The sequence below is a fragment of the Borostomias antarcticus genome (genome assembly GCF_949987555.1).
Source record: "Borostomias antarcticus genome assembly, chromosome: 15".
Taxonomy (NCBI): domain Eukaryota; kingdom Metazoa; phylum Chordata; class Actinopteri; order Stomiiformes; family Stomiidae; genus Borostomias; species Borostomias antarcticus.
Window position 1 is genome coordinate 13,229,855 of NC_140248.1, and position 21,469 is coordinate 13,251,323.

General features: G+C 40.9%; 3 protein-coding genes across 6 annotated transcripts; all 3 read right to left on the bottom strand.

Annotated features, from left to right (window-relative positions):
* Positions 1-337: 337 nt before the first annotated feature.
* On the bottom strand, positions 338-6,541 carry gps2 (G protein pathway suppressor 2). Its single transcript, XM_084450130.1, has 12 exons — positions 6,231-6,541; positions 5,635-5,752; positions 5,409-5,518; positions 5,127-5,239; positions 4,957-5,036; positions 4,394-4,473; positions 3,997-4,171; positions 3,735-3,818; positions 3,510-3,586; positions 3,289-3,384; positions 3,074-3,157; positions 338-2,472 (listed from the first exon to the last, which is right to left on the bottom strand). Exons 1-12 carry the CDS (start codon positions 6,231-6,233, stop codon positions 2,380-2,382), a joined length of 1,113 nt encoding a protein of 370 aa, XP_084306256.1. The 5' UTR covers positions 6,234-6,541; the 3' UTR covers positions 338-2,379.
* Positions 6,542-7,865: 1,324 nt separating this feature from the next.
* LOC311318108 (gamma-aminobutyric acid receptor-associated protein) lies at positions 7,866-11,576 on the bottom strand. 2 transcript variants are annotated; one of them, XM_084449328.1, is made up of 5 exons: positions 11,387-11,576; positions 11,004-11,082; positions 10,676-10,794; positions 8,474-8,576; positions 7,866-8,243 (listed from the first exon to the last, which is right to left on the bottom strand). In XM_084449328.1, the coding sequence occupies exons 1-4, from the start codon at positions 11,474-11,476 to the stop codon at positions 8,493-8,495; spliced, it is 372 nt and encodes a 123-aa protein (XP_084305454.1). In that variant the 5' UTR covers positions 11,477-11,576; the 3' UTR covers positions 7,866-8,243; positions 8,474-8,492. The 2 variants fall into 2 exon arrangements, with proteins under 2 accessions (XP_084305454.1, XP_084305453.1); XM_084449327.1 differs by having other exon boundaries at positions 7,866-8,576.
* A 347-nt stretch (positions 11,577-11,923) lies between these two features.
* On the bottom strand, positions 11,924-17,538 carry ctdnep1a (CTD nuclear envelope phosphatase 1a). 3 transcript variants are annotated; one of them, XM_084449323.1, is made up of 9 exons: positions 16,963-17,538; positions 15,956-16,047; positions 15,077-15,464; positions 14,790-14,908; positions 14,466-14,537; positions 14,207-14,323; positions 13,742-13,853; positions 13,569-13,653; positions 11,924-13,042 (listed from the first exon to the last, which is right to left on the bottom strand). In XM_084449323.1, exons 3-9 carry the CDS (start codon positions 15,153-15,155, stop codon positions 12,982-12,984), a joined length of 645 nt encoding a protein of 214 aa, XP_084305449.1. In that variant the 5' UTR covers positions 15,156-15,464; positions 15,956-16,047; positions 16,963-17,538; the 3' UTR covers positions 11,924-12,981. The 3 variants fall into 3 exon arrangements, with proteins under 3 accessions (XP_084305449.1, XP_084305447.1, XP_084305448.1); XM_084449321.1 differs by lacking the exon at positions 15,956-16,047 and having other exon boundaries at positions 15,077-15,143; XM_084449322.1 differs by having other exon boundaries at positions 15,077-16,615; positions 16,963-17,091.
* Positions 17,539-21,469: the final 3,931 nt, after the last annotated feature.

Genomic DNA, 21,469 nt, shown 5'->3' on the forward strand with positions numbered 1-21,469 from the left:
TATGCACATGATATTTCAGTGTTTTATATTTAATACCAAATTTCTACAAAACGTTTTGCACTTTGTCATTATGGGTTATTGATGAGAAAAAAAATTGGAATAAGGCTGTAACGTATCAAAATGTGGAAAAAGTGAAGGAATGTGCAGACTTTCCGGCTTAACTGTATATCTATTCTGTCTTATGTATTTTCCTTGTGCAAAAAAAAACAAAAAAACTTTTTTTTGTTATATCGATACGAGGGGCTGGGAAATCAATAAAAATCGCGATACTAAGCTGTATCAATTTTATTGAAATGTTTTGGTTCACAAAGAAGCCAGAATGTCAGAAGAAGAGTTGGCGATAAGTACATTGATGCATGTCTGCAGCCTACTGTGAAACAGTGGCGGTTCTCTCACGGCCTCATGGTGCATTTCAGGGGGTTATTCTACTAAAATCAATGTAATAATGAATTCTGAGAAATATAAACAGATTTTGATTCATCATGCTGTACCTTCAGGAAAATGACTGAAGTATATATGTTTATTTGTGTTTATTCTAATGTTATAGTGTTTTCATGAGCAAATAAATACTTACTGCCCAGATAAATGGCTTTATACAACTTTTTTGGGTGGTCTAAGAAAAAAGAAAAGAAAATCCCAGTATTGTACTTTCATGCATTTTTTTTTCAATTGTGGATGATGTGTCATTTGCCAAATCTTCCAGCAATCCCTATAGTAATCAAATTTACGATGTGACATCCATCTTCAAGTTGTACTGTATGTGTGAACACAAAAATACATTATGGATATTTTGATGGTACTGTTTCTGCACAAGGGCTCATATAGCCTATTTTTAAAGATATGTCATACAAAACACAATGCATTTCCATATAATTTCACATAATTAAAATAAAACAGATTCCATGTTTTGGTATCAAGTGCAATTTAATAAAATTAGGTGTAAAACATTTTTTCCATTTAAAACCTTAAATAGAAAATATGGCTTCCACAAATATGTGTCTAGAAGAGTGTCCATCTGGTGACTAAACTCTTCCATGGGCCCTGAGAAGGGTTTACGTTTCAACATTAAAAAGTAGTCAAATACTGTAAATGCAAAATATTAGTATTTCATAAGGAAAGTACTAATTATCAAGTTTGGCAAGTTTTGGTAAAACATCAACATAGACAATTGTTTGGAATGCACATCATATTCCTGAATCTACTTTATCATATCTCATGGTTGAGTCATATCCTGTATGGAAAGGAAAGCTTATCTGGGCTGCCCCCTATTAGTCGACCAAATCATTTGTTGATGAGAAGAGCCTTCGTCGACAAAGTTCCTTCGTCGGTCAGTCACCTTGTCGTTAAAAAGTTATTAGACTATGTCGGGCGGGAAATCATCTAGTGTGGGATCATTTCAAGTGTGTAGGCTATATGCAGCTAAATAAATTGTTGTTGTCATATTCACTATTAGGCTTATACATGTGTTCGTGGGGACTGGGGAAGCTAAATTACCTCACTTACTGCATGTTGAACTTCATGTGCATTTCTCTACATGGACACATCCACTACAGTATATTGCAAAGATGACTCCCCAGCCTCAATTTCATCTACACGGCCAACATTTTTGGTTTCTGGTTTTTAACAAAAGGCAGTTTTTTATTTATCATTTGTTTTATAAGTGTTGGTGTTACAAGTTTATAACCTGTGTGGTGTTATACTGTGTATGTTGAAATAAATTAAAATGTTCAGTCTCCTTACTGGTTATTCTGACACATTCACGATCCTTACCGCTCTTGCCGTTAGCATTGCCGTTAACAGGCGTCTCGCTTCGTGCATGTGCTTGTAAATATAAAATAAAAGTTTTGTATTTATCTGTAATGTAGTAGTGTTAACAATGTTACTTAGATAGTAAAAAGAGAAACCACACGCTCTAGATTGCTCTAGAGCAAGTGATTTAATGGCCAAAATGTTGTCATATTAAAACTTGCTGCATCTCGAGACAGAGTGTGCGATTTCTCTTTTTACAAGATATATCCCCCATTACTGGCACCTCACTGAGAAAGCCTATGGTGTAATTTTCTCTGCTCTGCAAACAATGTTACTTATAACATTCTTTCTCAGCCCTGGAACTCAAACCATTTCTGATGCCACACACAAAAAAAATCAAATTAAAAATTATATCATAAGTCGACTAATGGCTTGACCTAACGACTACTAGTCGACTAGAAAAATCTTTGCTCGGGGGCAGCCCTAATTGAGATACTGACGGATTAAAACATGCTTGTGAATATTGACAATAGTCATCGTAAAGAACTGCATTTGAGCAATCCTGCAGTCAGACTTAAGCTGTTAAATCTGTATGAGAATTGGGTCAATCTCTAATGGCTGGTCATCGGTTTACTTGCTGTGGTGATAGAACCTCTGGCCTGCTTGGCTGTGAGAGAGGTAGGCATGTCGAGGAGCAGGTTGGGGAGAGCTCTGAAATGATGCCTAGGAGAGAACATAAGCACATCAGTTCAGGTGTGTCAAATTCATTACAAACTGTATCAGACTGTATCCATCATTAGCCTGAGCTCACATTCCGTTTTTCTCCACGGATCAATCTGGCCACGCAGCCATACAAACCGTTTGTTCTCGAGGTGGTGTCGATAAAAGTTATTAGCAAGCGTGGCCAGTTGAGCGAAGAGCGAAAACCTTTTCCTCTGTGTCAATAATTGGATTCAGTAATTTGTAAGTTCTGATTCCAGTGCTGATCTGCAGCATCAGCCTCAAGTGCAGAGCCATTGTTATGATTTTTATCAGAAACTAAACTGGACGCTGATTGGACCGGCAAAACGTTGGCTAAGCACACAAACTGGTTGCTTTTGAGAGTTGCCAGACTGATCGGTGTAGAGAAACAGAATTTGAGCTTGCGCGATCAGGATGGTTTCATGAAGCTAATCCATCATTATATAATACAATATTTTTGTGATCAATTCAAAACATTTCATTTGATTGATGGACTGTCCATTTAATTTTTGCAGGCTTCACACCAGAGGTGGTGAGCCATAGTCTGCAAAAACATTGGTGGTGGGGATGGTAGGACACTCACAGAGTGTGCCTGCTGTGGGGGAGTCCCATGGGTGAAGCTCCCTGGAGAGGCTGGACGGGGCAGCTGGGCATATGGCAAACCAGACTGTCCACGGTGGGTGTTGGGGGGGCAATAATATCATAAATGAGGAGAGATATGTGTCGTAATAGACACAGTTGAAGATGAAGTTGCGATTCGTGTGAACAGATAATGGTATGGAGAATTTAAGTTCTGACCTTGGCAGATGGGATTTGCACTGCAACGGATGGGGTGGGAAGAAGGCCTGCTGCACTCACATGGATAGCCTGGGGGTGCATGGGCCTTAGAGTGCTCTAAAAACCAGCAGAACCCAGCAGACCATGTTCATGAGCCATTTGATAACAGCCAAACCCAGCAAAGTGGTATTTATGTTAAATCTCTGTGGCATGGTACCTAGATTATAGCTCAATGGACTTACTGAGTCAGTGAAGCCAGATTGCTGATTGGCATGCTCCAGCTGCTTCTGTAAAGGGATCCCTGCACTCGGTATGAATCCTGCAGAAAAAGAGGGGGGGGGGGGGCATAAAATGTAAGACAAATTAAGGTGAGGTGTTAAGGGGGCTACAGTATATGTTTCAGTGAGAGTGCTTGTGCTTTGAAGACTCAGGACAGTGTATGCTACAGAAACACAAGCTGAACTGACCTGGTTGAGAGGTAAAGTGTCCATGTACAGCATAGGCCTGCTGCTGGTGTGGCATGTACTGCATAGCTTGAAATGCAGAGGCCCCTGGACAAAGAGGAAAAAACATGAGAAAAGATCTTTTCAAGATAACTGACAGTACGTAAACATAGTATTCAAGATTTTCTGACATAAAAGCATACAGGGTATGACCTTGGTTCTTGTAACAACCAATAAAACCTAAGCAACGTCGTTACAGATCCTTATTCAAGCTACAAACACTGACCTCTGAGCTGAGAGCTGCTGGCATAGCTGACAGGAGCAGGCTGGCTGGGGGCAAAGGGAGAGGCGTGCTGTGGCTGGGTCAGTCCGTAGGGCCCATGTGCTGCCTGGCTGGTGGAGTACTGACCGTGCTCAGAGCCCCCCGTGCTCATCCCCAGCTGGGTCTGGAAATGACGACCCTGTAAAAGACCAAGAAACTTCAGGACATGGAAGTAGTACGGCATGCAGTCCATTACTATTAAGTTATATCATTAAAAGCAATATGCAAGAAAAATGGATAGACACCTACATAGGTCAGTTGACATTGACATGATACACAGCTCACCAAGTTCAGAATCAGAATCAGTTGTGTGTTACTAATGTTAAAAATGGGAAGACTTACTGTAAAATCGTTAACTTACCGGAATGACGGGTGACTGGAAGAGCTGTTTATTGCGTTCCCCTAACAGAACAGCAGGTCGGCCATGGCTAATTTGATTGGCTGATGAGATGAAATAGATGAATATAAAAAGAGAGTTCAATATCTGTGATTATTTTTTGGCCAATGTGTGCACATACTCTGAACTGATAGTGTAACTAAAACAAGTAACACCAGCAATGCAAAAATTCTAGTTGAATGAACACCATTTCTTCCACATATTTATCTTCCACAATATACATATGTATGTGTGAAGGACTTCATTTTGCTCTGTGTTGTGCTTTGCTGTGTCACTCGTTTGTTTGCCCCATGTTAAGGGATTTCCCGGGGTGGGATTCAAAGCAATGATTTTCTGAGCTCTTTTCTGTTTTGCGAGACACCGATCTATCCCGCTACGGCACCAAAAGGCTAGCTATTCGATGACGCAGCCGGACAGTATTTATACTAGGGGAGTGAGTTTCATTACTCGACGACTACTCTAGCCTCCTCATTACAGTTACATATGTACTGACATGAATACAAAATAGAAACACATGAATGATTCACCTTGCATGCTTAGTAAGTGTTGACCTGAGTGGCCAGCCATGCTGGACTGGTAGGAGGCTGAAGTCAGAGTTGTCATATCACTGCAAAACAGGAATGGGAAAATACAATGAATTCCTCTTAAAGAAATCTCCGATCTCCAGTAAAGAAAATCAGGAAGAAAAGGCCTTTACCTCTGTTCTTTTCGTCGTCTTTTCTCTTCCTCGTGAAGCACCTTCTTCAGCTGAAGGAAGAGCTGGTGTTTCTCCTCCTGAAGCCCCTGAAGCTTCTCCTCCATCTTCATAATCTAGATTTTTCAAGAGGAACAGAGGCTAATAGACACTGGGCAACATTGAGATCTAGAGACATGCAAGAAGCATGTAATTAAAACATTAACATATTAAAGACATTGAACAAATGGTAAGAAAAACTTACCTCTGGGCAGTTTCCCGTCAGTTGCAACTTTAATTACTGACCTGTTCTTTTGTCTCCTCCAAAGACATTCTCTCCTCTATCTCCTTCTTCATCTTCCTTTCCTCCTCCTCCCTTAGTTTCTGCTCCATCATTTTGTCCACTTCTTCTTCCTCTGTGGCAAACATGCAGGATTGCAATATGTAGTGATGTTCAGGGCTAGATGGATTATATCACAGTTTACGGGAGGAGTATAGAATACTAATATGCATGTTAAATAGTTCCTCTCACCTTGTCTCTTGCGCTCCCTCTCTCTCATGATGTGTTTGTGCAAGGCACGGGCCATGGCATTGGACAGTTTAGGCCTCTCCAGTACAGCTGGCATAATTGTAGGAATTGGGGGGGCCAGCTGAAAACAGACAAGATGTCAGGGAAAGAAAATGAGCACGTTTTTTTTTTACGTTATACTGTAGGCTACTGCAATAGGTATTACCTATAGCATTCCGAGTCTTTAATTTATAATCGCACAGAGAGGTTCTGTTCTGAAACAGTATGACAAACGTTAATAGAACCACGAACTGTTATTAGTTCAGTATTTAATGTCAAACAAACATCATAACATGGCTAGCAAAGTAAAGCAGAGTTGCGGAACCCTAGCTAATAGTTTCCCGTAAAAATCTCACATTATGAAAGCCTACAAAGATACAAATATGATACAAAATATGGGTTGTTTAAAATTTGAGTTTATAACAAGATCAAATAAACTAATAAACAATAATGATAGCTACGTCACCAGTCGAAAGCTAACGTTAGCTACGTATAAACGCCTAAATGCAATACCACACACTCAGGTCACGATAGCTATTGTCATAACATTCTCAACTTACCATGTCAAAGTATATCGGAGTTGAAATTGAAGATACTTAGCTAGCTAGCTAGCTACTTAGCCACCGTCAAGCTCGTTTGCGGTGCTAGCTAGCTAGTCCAGTGTCAGAAGCGCTACGTGGTGTCAGCAAACTTGAATGATTTAAAGTCAACACGGTGACTTGAAGCTAACAACAACCGGCTGTGTAAGCATGACCAACATTAGCTAGCCACTACGCACGGTGCATTTTAAAGTGTCAGGATCAGATTTGGCTGATCTGCCACGAATTACAAGAAATGTCCCCGAGCATGTAGCCCGCGTTCGCCGATAAACGTTAGCTGATCTGCTGTGTGTAGCTAGCTTCGTCTTCTTCTTCTCCGAGTTTACGGCGGATCGCAAACAACTTCAAGGTGCATACCGCCCCCTACTGTACAAGAGTGTAACATACATCCATGGTTCTACCCAACACCCATGTGTCACCAAAAATAATGTAAATAATGCCTTGCTGCTTATTCCTAAGCCCTAACTATTCTTTTAAATTAAACTCTTATAAGGTAGGGAACTACATAGTAGCCTACAATGCTTTCCCGTTTCACTAGGGTACAAAAATAAGGGAGCACATGGTTGAAATACTCAGCCGATGCCGAGATGGCAGGCTTGGGGTACTGAGCAGAATCTGTTCATTCAATTTTTCATACTATTGTGTCCATTTAATAAACCATGTAAAAACATTTTGAAACATGTCAAAACAGATTAAATCAGAAAGGACTCTCGCATAGCACATACCTCAGCCCATGAATGCATGTCGTCAGCATGTACAGTACACTGCGCTGTCGCTGGGGAGGAGGTAATAATGAAGAAGTACTGTTAAAATACATTGTGTAACAACCCAGGTTAAAGACAGGAGACCTGATTGGACCAGATTAAAGAATATGTCATCTTATTATTAGCCAGTAGCCTTGTCTACTCAACCCAATGCAGGAAATTAAGGCAGGCTCACTCACAAAGCTGTGCTTCCTTCGTTGGTTGTGAATAGTGGTATGACTTGTGCAGTAGCCTATCTTCATGCAAGAATATGGACAAACTCATAGCTCTCATTTAACATTTTGTTTTACTTATATGCTCTTATTTGACATTTCGTTTCATTTTATTTTTCCCATGCACAATCACAGTAGGCTAAATGTTGCTTTCAAGAGTCAATAGAACGGAACTGGTTCACAGCAGCTTCTAATCAGACCATATCAATGACAAACCAGTTGGAACCCTAAGCACTAAAGCAGGCCAAAGTCATTTCAGTTTCATTTCAGCGGAGGTAGCAAAATCAATTGCCAGCATGATTAAAATAAAAAGATTGCTAGAACGAGAAGAGGAATGATGAGGGGAACTTGGAATCAGGGAGAGAGGTGAGGACGCAAGTAGGCTACGGAGTTGGTGAGGAGACTTAGATGGGGGAATTTAGGGTTAGGGTTAGGATTAGGGTTAGGATTAGGGTTAGACCTCACCCAATCCTTCTAATTTTCAATACATCAATATATAACTGAAATTGGTGGTGGATTTGTTTTTCCATTGATTAGTAACATTTGGTGGCTCTCATTGCATGCAAGTACAAAATCACATGCCCACATAAGAATTTGTGCATATAAACATAATGCACAAAGACATTTTTCTTTGTGTTTATTTAGTGGTCACAAATTGAAGTTTTCAGACGTTTAGCCATGTAATAAAAACATAAACAAACTTAAAAACATCAATGACTTTCCCCAACTAAATACATTTAATCATGACACTCAGACATGAGTGGGAAAAGAAAAATACAAAAATGTATTATTGAGAGGGTAAGATGGATTTTTCACATCTATCTTTACAAATGAATACAACTGCTTATTTACAATTTCCTATTAATTTGGCTCTAAAGTATGCATCATTCTATGTATCAATAATAAACAATTTCCTCCAGTAATAAAAACTGTTGAGTAACCGGCTTCTCTGCCACAAGCTCCCTCCAACATGCTAGGTGTTCGGGAATTAACTGTACCTGAAAACATTACAGAAAGCATAGAGATATACCTGAAAAAATTACAGAAAGCATAGAGATATTGTGGACAACCACTACAGAGGCACATAAGGGTGCCTTTATAATGCAATTCAATGGAAAAATAGGAAAGGCAAAAGGGGCAAGAGGGATTCAAAGTGCATTTGACATTTGTGGCGAACACTTAAAGCAACTTTATTTTGTGTGTTTTGAGACGGTGGGAAGTCAAACACCTTGTGTGTTGAATGGTGGTTAGATAACTTCTGTTTGGCTGCCTCCGTAGACACTTTCATCACTGTAGGCAATGTAGAGGAAAAAATCCTCTTCATGATGTTCCTGGCGGAGAAATTAAAACAGAGTTGAACAGAATGTAGGAGAGGGTGGTTACAATGTATATGGAGACTTAGTACAAGAAAAAGCAGATAACATAGACTAATACAGACCAAGCAGTAACTTCTACGCTACGACCCTCCTCCAAGCTAGTTGCAGGCTAGTAACAAGGGCAAATTCCCTCTGCCAAGTTCAACTCTGTCTCCTTCGATCTCACGGTTTTGTGGTTTGGGTATCCATAAAGTCATAGATGAATCCCCTGTATTGCTGATTGGATCTCATCGGCATGCACACTTGTGTGGTGTGGCCATGCCTCCAATCCTTTTTTTTTATGCTCTGGGGTCGACTCAACACCAAATTAATAATAATAATTATCGTTGCTATAGTGAGCCTCATGTCAGGTGGAGGAAAGCCTGGTTTCCATTCACTATTAGATTCCCATCCTGTCTAGAGCCCGCCTCTCCAAAACAGTCATCTGATACTGTCTGGGTACTGTTCATCCTGTTTTGTATCAGGTATCATCCGGTTTGCCGCTATGAGATAAAATAAAACATGGACATACCAAACAAAGTATTCCAAGAAGTACTTGAAGAAACTTGCCAGATCATCCAGATACATCTTTGAAGCCACTACAACGGTTTTGCATCAGAAATTTTATCGACAAGTTTTTGGGAGCACTGTTTGATTCCGAGGCACATCCGGCTATACATCCATGCATCAGGCGGCTGAAACCTTGCCTTAGACCTGCCTTAGACCGGATCTAAAAAGAAAAGTGAATGGGCCCAGACTAGCTGTAGCAGAGCCAAACAGCAGTCTACAAAGATGTGTTTTTCAGAGAACAACGATCACTTTCCCTCTCTAGATGTATCATAGCAATATAGAAACATTTTAACATTTAAAATCTAGGGGTGGGACAAAAATATTGATACAGTGATTATTGTATTGTAAGTTGCCTCTTGTGATACAATTATCGATATGCGGCACCAAATATCGATATCAAGGCAAAGACAATATCAGCACACATGGACAAGTTGCAGTCAGTGTGTATGTATGTAAGATACACTAAGCTCAGAGTAAGAAAGATGTAATGTATCAGTGTTTTCTGTGGAATTGATCTCTTGGTGTGGTGGTGCCAAGCTCAAACCAGAATCCCGTTTGGCGCTTTCACATGTTATTTTTTATTGATTAGCTCCATAACTTTCGCTTTCACACCAGCGGACCAAAGGATTTTTGGTGGCAGACCTACATTATGTCGTCATCGCTTGCATGGCGGTGCGTCTCCCTATACTTGACACTGATTGGTTTGTGGATGCACGCGCATCTGTTTGATCCGAAAGTGCAAACCTTTGATTTTACATTAGGCAGCAGCGAACCTTGGTTCGAGCCGAGACCACCTCTTGAGGTCGGACCAAAGACCGAGTCTTTGATCCGCGCACCGTGGTCCAGGAGGTTTCACACCTGTCAATTTGGTTCAGATCAAACTGGAAAGTCTGAAAGTCCGGACTAAACAACGTAGGTGTAAACGCAAAGTCTTTTGAGTTGACCACAGAAAGCAGCATTCGCGGAGCGCGCAGCCCATGCTATTGTTGAAAATAAAAATGCGGGCACGACATTATTACAGTATATAGCCTAATTGTATTATTGTTTTTTTAATCAAATGTATGGTGTGGTGGCAAGGATTTTGCCGTAGCCCCACACCAGGGCAAAACCATACCAGCAGAAACATTGTGTATTGTTTGTTTCATTTTTCACTGCAACCAGCGACAACAATTCTGCAGTGAATTAATAAAAAACATAATTCCTGTTTTTTGCCTTAATAGTGGTATTTTTTCTTCAGTCAACACAGATATTGTGATGTATCGTTGATGAATTGTCTCAGAATGTTTCCATTATTGCAGAAACGCTGTATCATGATACCATCGGTATGGGGGCAAAATATAGTAAGGTTATTGTATCGTGAGTTACTCTATAATTCCCATCCTTATTAAAATTTTCCTAAAATCGTACATACTGCAGCCTTAACCATTTGAGGTGAGGAAATGTAAGCCTAGCCAGAACAATAAAGTAGCTTTATAATCTGCTCTGTTGTATTCTAGTTGATGTACCTGGTACAGAAGTCCCATAGTAGCTGATGTTGGAGGAATTACATTGTTGACGAAGAAGAACAGGGCATCCTCAGCTCGAAGGTGAATCCTCTTCCGAATGAGGAAATAAAACTGGCCAACTGAGGAAACAAGGTCGGTCACTTCAAACAAGGTCACATTTAGAATGATTAATCTGGACAGGAGTAGAACTCAAATACAAGTGAACACATGAAAATGTAAATGTAATACATAGAAGCAAGTGACATTTATTTAGTATCAAACCCCAAACCCAAATGTGCAGGTCTTCCAACAGACAGCAGTAGATAAGATATTATATACAGCATGTCACCTGTGAGGTCAGAGGGTACCAGGTACTTCTTCTTGTCCAGGTCACCTATCCTGGCTTTGGGCGCTTTCTCCACTATGACCTGCAAATCAGTCGCAGTAGCTGACACAATTATGAGCTAACAGGCAAAACATCTCACTCAACTGCTCCTCCTCCCCCTCCCCCCAAAATAAAGCCTATTAATCATGGTGATGACATTAGATAAATATGGAGGAAGAAAAAAACGAAAGGAACAAGCAACTTGGGACACTGTCACCTTTCTTTCTTGTGTCTTTATGTAGCTACCAAATAATCTAGTTAGCTAGCTAACTGACGTCAACAAGCAACTATTTCAAACCAACCCTGTAGCTAACGTTAGCTAGCTAGCTAGTAAATTGACAACTCACTGGCACTCTGTCTGGATACTTCTTCCTTATCTTCTCCCCCTCCGACCTCCTCTTCTCAAACGGGTGTTCCTCTTTGTACACGAACTTCATTGTTGCAGCTTACACAACCTACAAAACTTAATTTCTCTTACTGAATGGTGTTCTAGCTGTGTCACGATCACGTTGGCTAGCTAGCTGAACATTAACTACCTGAACACTGTTGTGGTTGTTACAGGCAAACTGTGACGTCAGGTGTTTTGACGCGGAGAGATCCAATCCTAGAAGAGTACGTGACAGGTCTCCTTAGTCTCGTGATGTCTCCTCGCATATGTATTTTCCCTTGCAAGTAAGTCTGGCATCGCGAGACTAGTATATGTACACGTATTATGCAATTTAAAGTCCATTGGGCTTCTCTTGGGCTCTGCTTTCAACTCATTATGATGAAAAAAACATATAATATAAAACCGATCAATCACAAGACTATGGTACCAAGCATTTTATTTGAAACACTAATATTCATGTCTTTATGACAATAACCCTGGGTTATTTGGGCTGGGATGTTTGGGTACATTAAAGTAAATATGATAAATGGTGTACGTACAGGGAACGCAGATGTGAAAATGGTTTTTTTTCACTCACTCACACACACACACACACACACACACACACGGGAAATGTGCAAATCACTAATGTGATGGTAAATTGCAAGTAAAATACTTTCATTGTGGACACCAGTCTTGTTTATAGCAACTTTAAGCAAGTTTTAAAGTTGTCTCACTCATTATTAATTAATAGGGATGCAGATATTTCTGTAAAAAATGAATTCCCAGTTAACATAACAATCACTTTCAATTAACCGCTGAGTAGAAAATAGACAAAGATTTGAAAATAGAAAGGATTTCTTCAAATGGATGAAATTCTTGTCATTTCATATACATGTACAAGTCAAAAATCGATACATTCCAGTAATGCAAGAGCCAAACTGAACACATCCCAACTGTGATACTGATATTCAGATCAACATGATTGTTACACTGTAGTTTTAAACCAAAACATGTCTTCTGATGTGACATTTTACCTGAGCAGGTAGGTGACAAGAGTGGACGAGAGCCATGGAATAGAGACATTTTTCGGAAGTGTTAACAGGCATCACAGGCTGAGATGGAACATTTTAGTTGTAAAGGCCAGAAATCAAATCAATGGACAGGACTGGGAGGGAAGGGACAGGCTTCATAGTCTTTCATGTCTTCAGTATTTCCATGTAAATAGTTGAAAAAAGATTTCATGTTTTACCTCAAAAGAATGTGACTAATGCCAGCTTACTCCCACACATTTACACAAACACACTCAACATGCACTCCTAGAATCCAAGGACTGTAAGGCAAAATTTCCATTTTGGAAAAGAAAAAGAAAGCCGGCCTCTCCGCTTGTTTTCAGTTTCTGTCCCCCTTCCACATTGATGTCCCCAGTCTCTGGCTTCCCCTTCTCAAAGGCACCACATGGAGATGTGGGGTCGACAGTATGGACAAAGGGGAGGGGGGCGTTCAATGACCAGCAGAGAAGGCATTCTATAAAACAGGAATCAGAGCCAACAACTACTTGTTCCAGTTGACGAATCACCATAGTCGATGCTGATGGAGGTTTCGACTGAGGACCGACCGTACATCTGAAGTGAATCTGAGATAGGGGAAGAAATAAACAGGACATTGATTATGATGATCTTGGGGTGCGCTCAAATTCACTGAACATAGCAAATGTTCACAAACTATTTTAAACTTTTTTCAGTTAGCTTTGTGTTCGCCGCAAACATAAACGAACGGTCTGAAAAGGTCATTTGCGGTGAACAAAAATGGACGCTGGACTGAGGGAAACATGATTTGTATAATTGAATGAATTGAATACCAGAGTGCCTTTCACTTTCAACTAACGTTAAGTTAAAGTTGTAGCACTATGTACTAGCAGGACTACATCCTAAATATATCATCCATAAGATCATTGTTGATCACAGAAGCAGCTGTGAGTGGGCTACACATGCTCTCGTCACCATGTCTGTTTATGTTTAACACAAACCATTTGGAACGTTCTTAAAAAGCCGTTCAAAGAAACCATTTTCATCATGAATGTTTGCCTCTGTTTTTTTTCTTTCTTTGAACACACCTTTGAACTTGGTAGTTCATGTAAAGACAGCTTTTTTGATACCTACCTTAGTGCGTCTAGCATGGGTAGCAGGTTAAGAAGAGCTGTGTCACTTGGATCACTGAACCACGACTTTATGGGTATTGCATTGTCTGTGAGACAAGAGTTAAAAGGACACTGAAAGCCTCGTCTTACTCTCATTAGTACTTTTCTACTCCTTATAACATGGTAATTACTCACCTGGATGACTGCGGTACGCTCCAGGCGAGTTGTCAAGGATGACTACACTGGATAGATCATTGTGCACCACAGATAGGTCTTTAATATAACTACCAAGGTCCAGTGTACAGTGCTAAACAAAGGAAAGAAAAAAGAAGCATGAAGAATCTGCCATTGGAAGGAGGACGAAGTCCCCTCCCCATCTACTGATACCCATTTATTGGTTTGTGTAAACAGTCCATGATGGTTCTGGTTTACTTTACTTCTTGTGCCATTATATATTTTGCACTGTATTGTCTTATTCTTACGTCCTGCCTATTGTTGTCTATTATTGTCTTTTTATTGCATGCACCAAAAGTGTGAAATGTGATTCTGATTCTGAATGTGGTTCAGTCATTGAGTGTCAGTCCTTTCAGGATTCAATTTAAAATTACATTGGAGTAAAAGGAGGGACATGTTCAGAAAATAATTTGTCAGTGGCTTTACCTGTCTGTAATATCTTCGTTTGAGGATGCCCTTGTTTTTGTCTAGCTTGTCAGCCACTGCTGAGCCGTATATTTCCATACTAGCAGTGAAAACCACCAGCTCATACCACTGACTAACCTGAAAAAAAAGAACATAAACTTTAGCTCACAGACAACCTTGTAAAACAAATCTACCATATTACACAAAGTAAATTCTGCAATGTTTATCTGTGCAAGATGATCCCAAGAAAGAAAAAAAGGACTATTACACACACACTCACCACTTCCAGGAAGAAGTCTACATGTGGTCTTTTATGTACAAAAAACCTGACAGGATGTTTGTCGATTACCACCTTTGAGAGAAAAAATATTTAGGTTTTATAAAGACATATACATTTTGACATTGTATGTTATTACATTTATACTATGTTATATAAATATACAACCTTGACTGAAGTAGTGCTCCAGACAGTTTTCAGCTACTGACTTTGGTTACTTGGATTACAATAGTGTGCTTCTAATGCATCCAAGGCGAAGATAAAACAATGAAGTGTGGGCTATTTTAAGTGAACTATTAGTAACATGCAGTTACACAGTAAGCCTACCTTTAAGATGAAGTCTGGGGGAGTGCCTGGTCGCACTGTGGGTCTCAAAACACCATCATGGTGGGAGTGAATCAGAGTCTCATCCAGGTCAAGCACCAGAATCTTCCTCTTGACAGCATCTGAAGAGCAAGAGCCACAGTCCAGTCAATATCAGTACCACACAGGTGAAACACACACACACGCACGCACAGACACAGACACACATTTGAAATTCCCTAAATGTGCCACCGCCCCTTTCACTGACCCCTGAACGATGTTGTGTAGGCTGTCGAGGAAAAGATACTTACTGAGTCTGTTTCTCGATACGGGCGAGAGAGGTAATGTGTCATAGCGTACTGTTTGGTACTGGATTACCTGTAGGGACATGAGCAAGAGTTACAACTGATGAACTGAGTGTGTCTCAAAAGGAAGTTAGAGGCATCAAAAGGTAGCCTACTGAGTTTGTGCAATAGTTTCCAATACATTATCAAGACACCATCAAGGATTTATTTGCTCATTTATAGCCCTTTGTATTTCATTTATAGCCCGCTGCACTTTCCACAACATCGGGCTTTAATAGTGTATATGGCACATATCCAGAGCGAAATATGACAAATTAGATCATGATTTGAAATTCCGATGACACCATCACCGTTGTCAGTCTTCTGCTTTTCTAACACATTGACACCTGCCACCCTAAGACGAGCAAAAAAGAGGGACAAAATAAACAACACCGGTAATGAATGAGCAATGTTCAAAATATGGGACAGCAGCTATACTAGCCTATAAATTGCTCATAACTAACAAAATATGATCTTCGTTAACTCTTCAGTTACATTGACTCAACCTTTGCACCGTGATAGAAATTAGGCTAACATTTCTGAATGCACAGCCCATCCTGTACCCCCTCCTTCAGTGAGTAGGTAATGTTTGAATGGTGGAAAAGGCTATGCTAATTTAGAGGTGTGGACCAGTCAAGTTCAGCTGTAATTGAACTTCCCCTGTTATAAATTTGCCTTTCTCTGTATTTAACCATTACTTAGGCTATACACTGTAGAAAGCTGCAAAGCTGAGCATCTAAAATACACTTTTTGAGTGTGGATTCCATTTTTTGTGACATTTTGCCTGATTTACACCCCTTAAGAAGCGGAGTGAATGCAATGTTTTGCATCTAAATATGTCCTTACCTTAGCATTCAATTTTAGCCAATAATTTTGTGAGTGACTGTATATTGAACCTCCTGCTGGAGTCACACTTCAATCTGCCCCCTGCACTGGAACTATAATTAACACACACATACGTAAGCACACAAACAAATCCCCAGCTGTCAAAGACGGTCAGCGAAGAACACTGCAAGGCAACTGGGTAGTTCATGGGGAGGCCTTTGTGCAGACATACTGTATAGTGGCCTAAGTATCCCATAGCTTGGACTGTGAGCTGATAACACCTGCTGTAGAATTGTGTTATTTTTTGGGCATACATTGTTGAATAGGTGAACACTATGACCAATTATGTGAACCAAAATGGGACAGAATGCTTTTTTCATTTCAGTGCGACTTTAAGTGATTATAGAAAACTAATCATAATGGGTTATTTGTCTTTGATCTTTACAAAATCTGAAATCACAGATTGAGTGTGTTGCTAACTATGCCTGCATAGACAAAAGGTAAGAAAAGTAAATATGACAATAACTTTTTAGAGCCACATTAACAAATCAGAATGCAAAGCATAGGGCCATGTCTAAATGTGTACAGAATTTTCAATGCTGCCTTCACCTGGAATGGCGAAGTAGCTACAGATCCAAAGTCCAGAGTCCAATCATGGCCATTATGTGACATAATAAACTCCTCATGAAAGGAAGAATGTAACATTATTCCACCAGCAGCACTAGGTCATTACCCATATGCTCTATGAACATGAGTTCACATTAATTCACGACATTACTGTATGAGAGTTGGCCTAAACAATCTAGAAATCGAGCCAGTCGGTATAGGCTCGAGCAGTGGGCTATTATAGCTCAAGTGGGAGGATGGTGAGTTAGGGTTGAGAGGGGGGGGGGCACTGTCCTGTCCTGCACCCTGTGGTCTTCATCAGCGAATCCCATTACCCAAGTCAAATTCCTAGTATGTGTCAACCATATACATGGAAAATAAACTGATCTTGAATCTTGAACAGTTCAGTAAACTCTACTCACGGTTCGTAAGTGTTTCCTGAGTATGTATAGAATGAATCCCCATATTCTTGACGTAACTCCGAGGAAAGTGCGAATACCAAGTAAACATTGGCGGGTCTTAAGCATGGTGACAGTTCGACACACCGTCTCTAGGCCAGCAATTAGCGGTGTAGACCAAGCGCGTTTGTCGGTGATGACCCACTGCTCAGAGACTGAGACACACGGGACCCCAATCCCTTCCCTCCAGATCGTGTACCGGCAGGTCGCGTACTGATGGCTAGCTAGCTAAAGACACTGTCCAGAGGGAAACTGAATGCTCACTTTAAATGAATAGATAGCAAGACTAGCGCAATAAAAAAGAATGATGAAATTAAAAATTAAAAATGGTCAGATTGATGTATCGATATTATTTAGCTAGCTAGTTTGCTAGCAAGTTAGCCTTTCAACTACAATTCGAATAAAAGACCACAAAAACAAAACATCTAGCTGTGTGCAAGTCAACTAGCAGACTTGCAACCTTTTTTAAAGATTCAAAGGGGAATAACGGTTCGATAAATACTGCAAAAACCACCAACTAGAAAGCGTCAACACAGTCCTTTAGGAGATCCGGAACTAGACTGTGCGCTGCCATGAGTGTCTCTCTCTATGCCTTCCGTTTAAGGGAAACTGCCTTGCTGTAGTATGGTTCCTTCTCTGGTGTTTTCTCCACTTAGTTCTTCGAATACCAGTTTTTGGCACTTCGACACTTTTTCAATATTGGTTTCAATATGTTCATCAATGATTTTTCACCATAGTGTTGTTGTCTTGAATACATTGCTATTTAAGTGTAGTTGCTGCTATTATCAGCACACTGGTTGTCTAATATCTTAATGTGTTTGTGCAAAACACTGACGTGGTGCCTTGGGAACCTTCACAGAGAGATTCTCTTCTGATATTAGGCCTACTACACCAGAAAATACACTAGAAACTACACCTGATTCCAGAGTTAATGTAAGAGTAGTATAGTAGTATATAGTATAGTATATAGTATAGTATATAGTAGTATAGCTTCAAAGCAAGGAACCGAGACTAGTGCATGCCATGGAGGGCCTGGTTTGGGACAAGGAGCTCAGTCTGCAGCACCATCAAGCCTGACAGCTGGGACTCTGGGAGGTGGGGAAGGAAGGAAGGGACAGAGAGAGGGTGAGAGGATGTGATGAACCAGTATGGTTCTGGTCAGCAGTAGTGTGAAACTGGTCGGCCTAGGCTTGTGGCTCAGTCCATACAACCAGCAGAACTGTATAATCTTCGTCACAGCACAAATGAGACATCTGATGTCCAAACCCAGACACAGCACTTATTCCTTGAGCTCAACACGCATTCTGGAGCTCCAATGTATTACATGTATTGGTTGATGTTTGATTGTATTGTAAACAGGATACTGTACAGTACAGAATAAGGGTAGATGATCTGTCTTTTATTCTTTCATTCAGTACAGTTAAGGTAATCGGACAGGCAATATGATTTACACTTAATACATTTTATTAATGAAATATTAATGATTTACATTTACCAGTGGTTTCCATTTCTTATCTTTAGGATCAAAGGATTAAATTTACAACATTACAGACCCAGCCTCCTGAGCAATTATCAACTTTCTCAAAAGTGCTAGTTTTGTCAACGTCTTGATCTGAACCATTGTATATGATCAGAAGTAACCTTAAAACAGGGCTAAACATGATTTTTCCCTTTACTACTCCTTTAAATCTCTCCTCCAGAGTCCCTGGCAGAGTTCACGGGCAAGGCTGTGGGTGCAGTCAATTACCAATCAGTCCAGTCAATTGACAATCACAAGTGAGTGTGGCATGTATCAGTTTCAATGAAGAGTGAGTGCGCCTGTCCCAAGCATTCACACTACAGTATTATATTATTTAGTTCAGCTTTCAACAACAAAACCCCCCCCCCCCCCTCAACACACTCCCAACTGCTATACTCCCTATACATACATAATGATGTAAGCAGGTTAAATATGAAGTGCCTCTGACTTTGCAAACCAAAGATATCAATCAATCAATCAAAGCTTTATTTGTATAGAGCATTTCATACCCAGAGGCAACACAATGCGCTTTACATAGAACAAGGGAGGTGGGCATACATCCCACCCCTACATATTCCAGAAGGAAGCAAAAAAACAGTAATCACCCGGGGGCCAGAAAAGTGAGCTGTAAAAATTCTTCCCTGACCCCTCTCAACAAGGCGATCGAGCAAGCTCCTGGAGTATGTTTGTCTAATGGCTAAGAACATTTATAAAGCAATAAATTACATTAAATTACATTTTCAGAGTAAGATAGGCTAAAAACATCATGGGAGAGACATGGCTAACACTGGTGTATGTCTGTGTGTGCGTGAATGTGCCTGGGCCCAGATAGAGGCAGGGGTTGGGGTAGGGAGGGGGTAGGAAAAGGATACGGACCCGGGTTAGGATGAGGGGAAGGGGATCTGAGCCCAGGACTGGTGTATGTCTGTGTGTGTGTGAGTGTGCCTGGGTCCAGGTAGAGGCAGGGGTCGGGGGTAGGGTGGGGGTAGGAAAAGGATATGGACCCGGGTTAGGGTGAGGGGAAGGGGGACTGGGCCCAGGTCCAGGCCTAAGCCAGATGTGGACTGATGTATGTCTGTGTGTACGTGTGTGTGTTAACTAACTAACACTGTGTGTTAACGGGGGTATCTATCGGACTCAGGGTGGTCTGCGGGTGATAGTGGGGCATCCACTGGACCTGGTTAGAAGGTAGGAGGGAGAGAGAGGCACTAAGGAGAGGGGAGGCAGAAAACGGTTAGTAGCACGCTGAGCCATAGAAGCAACACAGATATTAGAACAGAACATGCCTGTTTCAGGGCAACCAGCTTATGTACACATCTCGATATACATACAGTGCATAGCAGGATATACACCAATGTATACAGAGGATTCACAGGTAGGTTTAAGGCTGCATTTCTGTGTCTCAAGGTCCTGGCTAGTGATTGTAGGCTAGGCCGAAATGGTACATCTTGAGATCTCGCTTGAAGACCTCCATTGTTTCGGCCCTTCTTAGGCACTCCGGGAGGATGTTCCAGAGGTTGGGGGCATAGAAACTAAAAGCTGCCTCTCCGTATTTCTTGTCCTGGCTTTTGGAACTGTTAAGAGTTCAGTACCTGAGGATCTGAGTGGTCTGTTGGGCATGTACCTGACAAGCATGTCTGAAATGTATTCAGGTGCGTGACTGTGGAGAGATTTATAGACTAGTAATAGTATTTTAAAGTCTATTCTAGAGTTGACAGGTAACCAGTGTAGTGATTTTAAGACTGGTGTGATGTGTGCCCTCCATCTAGTCTTAGTGAGGACTCGTGCTGCAGCATTCTGTATCATTTGTAGTTTAGAGATTACTTTCTTTGGTAGGCCTGATAGTAGAGCATTTCAGTAGTCCAGCCTGCTTGTGATGAAAGCATGCATTAGTCTTTCGGTGTCAGCCTGAGAGAGAAACGGTTGCACCTTGGCAATGTTCCTTAAGTGGTAAAAAGATGTCTTTGTAATATTCTTGATGTGGTTTTCGAAATTAAGATCTGAGTCAAGTATGACACCTAGGTTTGAGGGGAGTGAAATTCTGCCAGCCTGCTTGGCGGATTCTCACTCCCCCTGCCAAATGCCGCCTGTTGTAACTACGAGCATGTGCTTTAAGGGATATCATCTAGTGACCGAAACATGTAAGAACACTAAATATGAAGTGTCTCTGAATTTGCAAACCAAATATATGAGGGGAGTGAGATTCTGCCAGCCTGTTCGGCAGATTCTAACTCCCCCTGCCAAATTCTGCCCGTTGTAATTACAAGCATGTGCTTTTAGGAATACTATCTAGTAACCTAAACATGTAAGAACCCTAAATATGAAGTGCCTCTGACTTTGCAAACCAAAGATATGAGGGGAGTGAGATTCTGTCAGCCTGTTCGGCAGATTCTCACTCCCCTCATATCTTTGGTTTGCAAATATTTAGAATTTGTAAGAATTTAGGGTTCCTACATGTTTAGGTTACTAGATGGTATTGATAAAAGCACATGCTTGTAGTTACAACGGGTGACATTTGGCAGGGGGAGTGAGAATCCGCCAAGCAGGCTGGCAAAATCTCACTCCCCTCATATCTTTGGTTTGAAAGTCAGAGGCACTTCATATTTAGGGTTCTTACATGTTTAGGTTACTAGAAAGTAATCCTAAAAGCACATGCTTTTAATTACAACGGGCGACATTTGGCAGGGGGAGTGAGAATCTGCTGAACAGGCTGGCAGAATCTCACTCCCCTCATATCTTTGGTTTGCAAAGTCAGAGGCACTTCATATTTAACCTGCTTACATCGTTATGTATGTACAGGGAGTATAGCAGTTGGAAGTGTGTTGAGAGAGGGGGGGGGGGGGGTGTTATGGTATTGAAAGATGAACTAAAGTCAATGAACATCTCAATGAAATCTCACTAAATTCCCCTTCCCTTTGCCCAGGTGGGATAGTGTGAAGGATGTGGGCGATG